At 45.4% G+C, this 4,446-nt stretch overlaps 1 protein-coding gene across 1 annotated transcript; it reads left to right on the top strand.

The window, feature by feature from the left end:
* LOC134468908 (protein c-Fos-like) lies at positions 1–3,114 on the top strand. Its single transcript, XM_063222838.1, has 4 exons — positions 1–584; positions 857–1,066; positions 1,313–1,420; positions 1,819–3,114. Exons 1-4 carry the CDS (start codon positions 450–452, stop codon positions 2,626–2,628), a joined length of 1,263 nt encoding a protein of 420 aa, XP_063078908.1. The 5' UTR covers positions 1–449; the 3' UTR covers positions 2,629–3,114.
* The last annotated feature ends 1,332 nt before the right edge of the window (positions 3,115–4,446 follow it).

Below are 4,446 nucleotides of genomic sequence, written 5' to 3'. Positions count from 1 at the left end.
CAGAATATATTTATGACGTCAGCTTGTTCATTCATGTTGTTGCACGTGGGCTTTTCATTATTTTCTTCCAGAGGGGGGTTGAATGATTTCTAATGGGTGTTTTGGTGTTTTAAAAGCATGTGTTTCGATATATTAGGAGCACTTCATCCACCAGTTATTTTGGTCACCGTAAACACCTCACCTGCCTTACCAAAGATAAGCCCTTTGTGCATATGGGATCTCCCTCCTGCCTGAATGGTACAGTCTCACCACACATACTTCATTCATAAAATTTGGCCTCACTATAAAACCAGTAGCCTTACAATACAACTGCAGTTTCCAGATGTGCAGAGTGTAAGGTGACATAATACAACAAAGGACGGGCTTTTCTCTCAACACCACGTCAGGACGCACAATTCTTTTTTGTAGGCCTAGTATTAGTCTTGCTATTAGGTTTGTCTTTTTTAAATATGTGCGACTTCAGCGTTGACGATTCTGCGTCTTGCTCCTCTGTCTCTTCCACTGAAGATGCTCCCCTGACCAGCCACCAGCGCTCTTCAGCCGACTCCGACTCCCGTGCGTCCTCCACGACGAAGAATGTGCAGGTAAGGAGTAAAGGCAGTCTTCGCAATTATTCAAAGTGCAAGGGGTGACGGAAATGTGGGTGAGCTATAATTGGCAGCATATGACCCTGCGGGGCGAGAAAAAAAAATGCCGTGAGAATGAGTGACATGGGTGAACAACATCTGCTTTGAAACCGCCTGAAGTTGCATCAGAGCACTGGGCACAAAGCGAGTCTTTATCAACATGGTCAATTTTAATATCTCCAAATTGTCCCTTTTTAGAAAACATTGGATATGCTTTTTGTGTCTTCCAGGCATCAGGAAAACGGAGACCTGTGCAAGAGTCTCTCTTTGTTCCAGCTGTCACGTCGCAGCAACGACGGGTCCATCCGAGCGCCAACAGAGCAGGGTCCCCATCTCCCCGCGCTGCAAAACACAGGAGAACACGTTGCCTTTCCCCCTCGTCTTCCTCAGACAGCGACAGCCGCGAGAAAACAACCCGCAGGAGAAGACAGAAGGAGAAGGTATGTTTGACTTGCATGCCTGTCATGACAGAACATTTTGCTCATTGACTTTCTGGGATGTCATTCGTGTTGCGTGGCAGGTTACTGTCATTGGGGCCGAGCGCAATTGCGCACCTGAAAAAATGAATGTTTTAATTCGAAGTGATCAGTCATAGGCCTAATATTTAGGTTTTTGGTTGATTATTGGTTATTTTATTTCATTTCTTCCTCCCTCTTGATTTGTCTTATTTCTTGGCATTGCTTCAGCTTTCCCCAGAGGAGGAGGAGAAGAGGAGGCTCAGGAGGGAGAGAAACAAAATTGCTGCAGCCAAGTGTCGCAACAGGAGAAGAGAGCTCACAGAGAGACTGCAAAATGTAAGCACAACATTTTTTTTTTTACCACACTTTGCGTTTCCCAATGCACCTGTTAGTTGACATACATAGTCACAGAGAGATTGCAAACTGCAAGTAGTTATATTGATAAGCACTTGCAGTGTTAATTCAACACCTATGGGACCAAATCTCTAGATGTTAAATCAACTCTCCAAGTGTTGAATTACCACTACATTTTTGTGTTTTACTGTTTGCCAATAACATACATATCTACCGGTATGTATTTTAGTGTATAGGCTACATGCACCTGTTAGATATACACCCTATTCATAGAGATTGCAAACAGCAAGCAGAACATTGTATGGCACATTGTATCTTTTATCAATAGTTATCAATACCAATTCATATATTTTTGTTGTATGTATTATTTTTTGTCACAGGAGACGGAGGATCTGGAGGATGAGAAGGCCGGTCTGCAGGCGGAGATCGAGGCCCTGCTGAGGGAGAAGGAGCAGCTGGAGGCCGTCTTGTCGGCCCACCAGCCCACCTGCAAAATGACAACAGAGGAGGACGACGTGGACGTGGAGGACATGCAGACGCAGAGTCCCCAAAGCGCCGTGCAGCATTCCCCCTCCTCCTCCACTTCCTCCAGCGCTCTGGAGCCCAGCAGCATCAGCACCCAGGCCCTGGGGCTCCAGCTTCCATCCCCGCTGCAGGACCTGGAGCTCCACCCTGGCAGCATCAGCATCAGCAGCACCTGCAGTAGCACCACTGACTCCTCCACCACAGCCATCTTGGGTGACTCCGACATCTTGCTGTGCTCCAGCGCTCTGGGCTCCAGCAGCAGCACCACTGCCTCCGCCGCTGCCGCGTCCCTGTCTGAGCTGGACACCTACCTGGGCGTGGTGAAGGGGGTGGAGTCCCAGAGGGAGCTCGGCGTCAGAGAGTCGGACGGCGGTAGGAGGCAGGACGCGGCGCCCGCCGTGCCCGACATCGACCTCAGCGGCTCCCTGGGCATCTCGGACTGGGAGACGCTGTACAGGTCCATGTCCATGGACAACCTGGGCCTCCTGAACAGCCCCGGGCTCATCTCCAGCCCCACCTGTGGCGGCAGCCTGCACGCGTTCGAGTTCAACTACCCAGACTTCGAAAGCCTGGCTATGGACGACTGTGAGTGCAGCGGTCAAGTAAAGGGCCGATCAGAAATGGTCAAAGATCTCCTCAACTCCCCAACTCTGCTGGCTTTGTAAGCTAGAACAAGATGGAGCCAGCTGAATTTCAGGAAACGGGGAGAGAGACACTTTGTATATGTAGGATGGGTTGTGTGACCTGACCCCATATATGATATTTGAAAAAAGTGTTTTATTTTTTACTGTGCCTGCACTTAAATTGACCTCTTCCAGACACACTGTGTTGTTCTGAGTACTGCTGTTTACATCAAATGCATATTACATAATATATCAGATATTGTCCTGTAAGTGGAATTTGAAATGTGCCATGATCAAGAGAGTATACGTATAAAGATTTGCTACTGTTTTGTCTGTGTTTCTATTTGTGTCCTGTACGGCCTGTTTATGTGCCAATGTAAATCGTGATTTGACTTGAAAAGTCCTCATAGGCCTATCATGTGACAACAAAAACATAGTTTATTTTTGTACCTCTACATCTTTTTTTGGGTTTTCCAGTTATGCAAAAATGCGGTTGTTGTTCAATGAGTTTGCACATGCCACCAAGGACTTAACATCTCATTTCAATAAAACTATATTATAAATATACATATATTTTGGGCTTGTTGATGTGTTGTTGTGACTTTTAAAAAATCGCATTCATATCATGTTAATTGAGACTATCAGTCAGCTTTGGGCCTATTGCACACATTGTACACATTTCGATTCGTGCCTGAACACATACAGCACATACACCTCTGCCAAAACGCCCCGAGGTCAGCCTCTGCCAGCACGCACAAGCGTAAAGAAGACGTCAGAACGCATGCAAAGCACGCCATTTCGTCACACTTCCATGCCCATATTTGGAGCTGCATTGTGATTTGCTATTTGGTCTCTATGGAGACAGGGTATCATATTTCACAGTGGAAGTTTTTCCAGGAAAAATATGGCAGGCGGAGCTGAAAGACGGGAGCTGTGTCTTTCCCGGAATTTTGTAAGGCGTCTATAGCAACGCATTCTAATCTGTTTTCTGGCATTAATTAAAATCAATTTGCAAAGGATTTCAGTGCATGCTAATCTGCTTTACGGTAAAATACAAACGGGGACAACAACAGAAGGATACATAGTAGCTGCCTGTACATTCGTTACTATGTTATGCCTACAGCATAATGCTACATTGTAGCATTATAGACTAGGCTTACAATGTAGCGAAAATATAGTGCATGCAGAGGATGTCGTGCATGCACATTGTAACAACTTTGTAAGGCTTGGTTATGGCGTTGAAAAAAAGACCAATGACCGATGTGCTGTGGTTTTAATCTCAGGGATGTGATGATATTTATGTCTATGATATTGCAGCCTGGTTAGCCTAATCTGGACTGCAGACGTTGTTCACGCTTAGGACGTCCCCAGCTGTCAAACAGCAAAGGAAAGACATGTCCCAGAGCCTGTTGGTCTCAGTCCCCAAGTTGAACGTGTTATCAAATATTATTTTGAATCTTCCATTCTTAAGATGTGGCTGGGAGTTGATTAGCCCATTTTAGAATGTCTTGTGGAGTACCATCACAAATATGTGATTAGAATTTTGACATCATTTTTGAGTTCTCATTATGATGTCATAAGGACTTTGCGAGATTCTATGGGAGCTGTAGATTGTTTGAGTAAAATTCTAGATGAACTGGAGGGAACTCCTCAAAGGGTTAAGTGCCTAGCCTTGTTGCCTTGCCTTTCATATCTTACTGTATATGTGTGCATATGAGCAGGCTCTCTGGGTAGGCATACAAACACATAACTGAAAAGCATTTGCCACAAATGTGTGATATCAGCCTACTTAAGACTAACAAACAAATACAGCCCAATGTCAGAAAAGGTTGGGGCATTGAGTAAATTGTGAATAAAAGC

This window comes from Engraulis encrasicolus, chromosome 18 (genome assembly GCF_034702125.1).
Source record: "Engraulis encrasicolus isolate BLACKSEA-1 chromosome 18, IST_EnEncr_1.0, whole genome shotgun sequence".
Classification (NCBI taxonomy): Eukaryota; Metazoa; Chordata; class Actinopteri; order Clupeiformes; family Engraulidae; genus Engraulis; species Engraulis encrasicolus.
The sequence above is the reverse complement of the archived record's forward strand: the minus strand, read 5'-3'. Positions and strand labels throughout refer to the sequence as shown.

What these genes read in the sequence shown, in the direction of transcription:
- LOC134468908 (XM_063222838.1), top strand. Translation starts at nt 450, where the DNA reads ATGTGCGACTTCAGCGTTGACGATTCTGCGTCTTGCTCCTCTGTCTCT. An exon ending in CCACGACGAAGAATGTGCAG is followed by an intron (nt 585 to 856) that starts GTAAGGAGTAAA and finishes TGTGTCTTCCAG; the next exon opens with GCATCAGGAAAACGGAGACC. An exon ending in GGAGAAGACAGAAGGAGAAG is followed by an intron (nt 1,067 to 1,312) that starts GTATGTTTGACT and finishes GCATTGCTTCAG; the next exon opens with CTTTCCCCAGAGGAGGAGGA.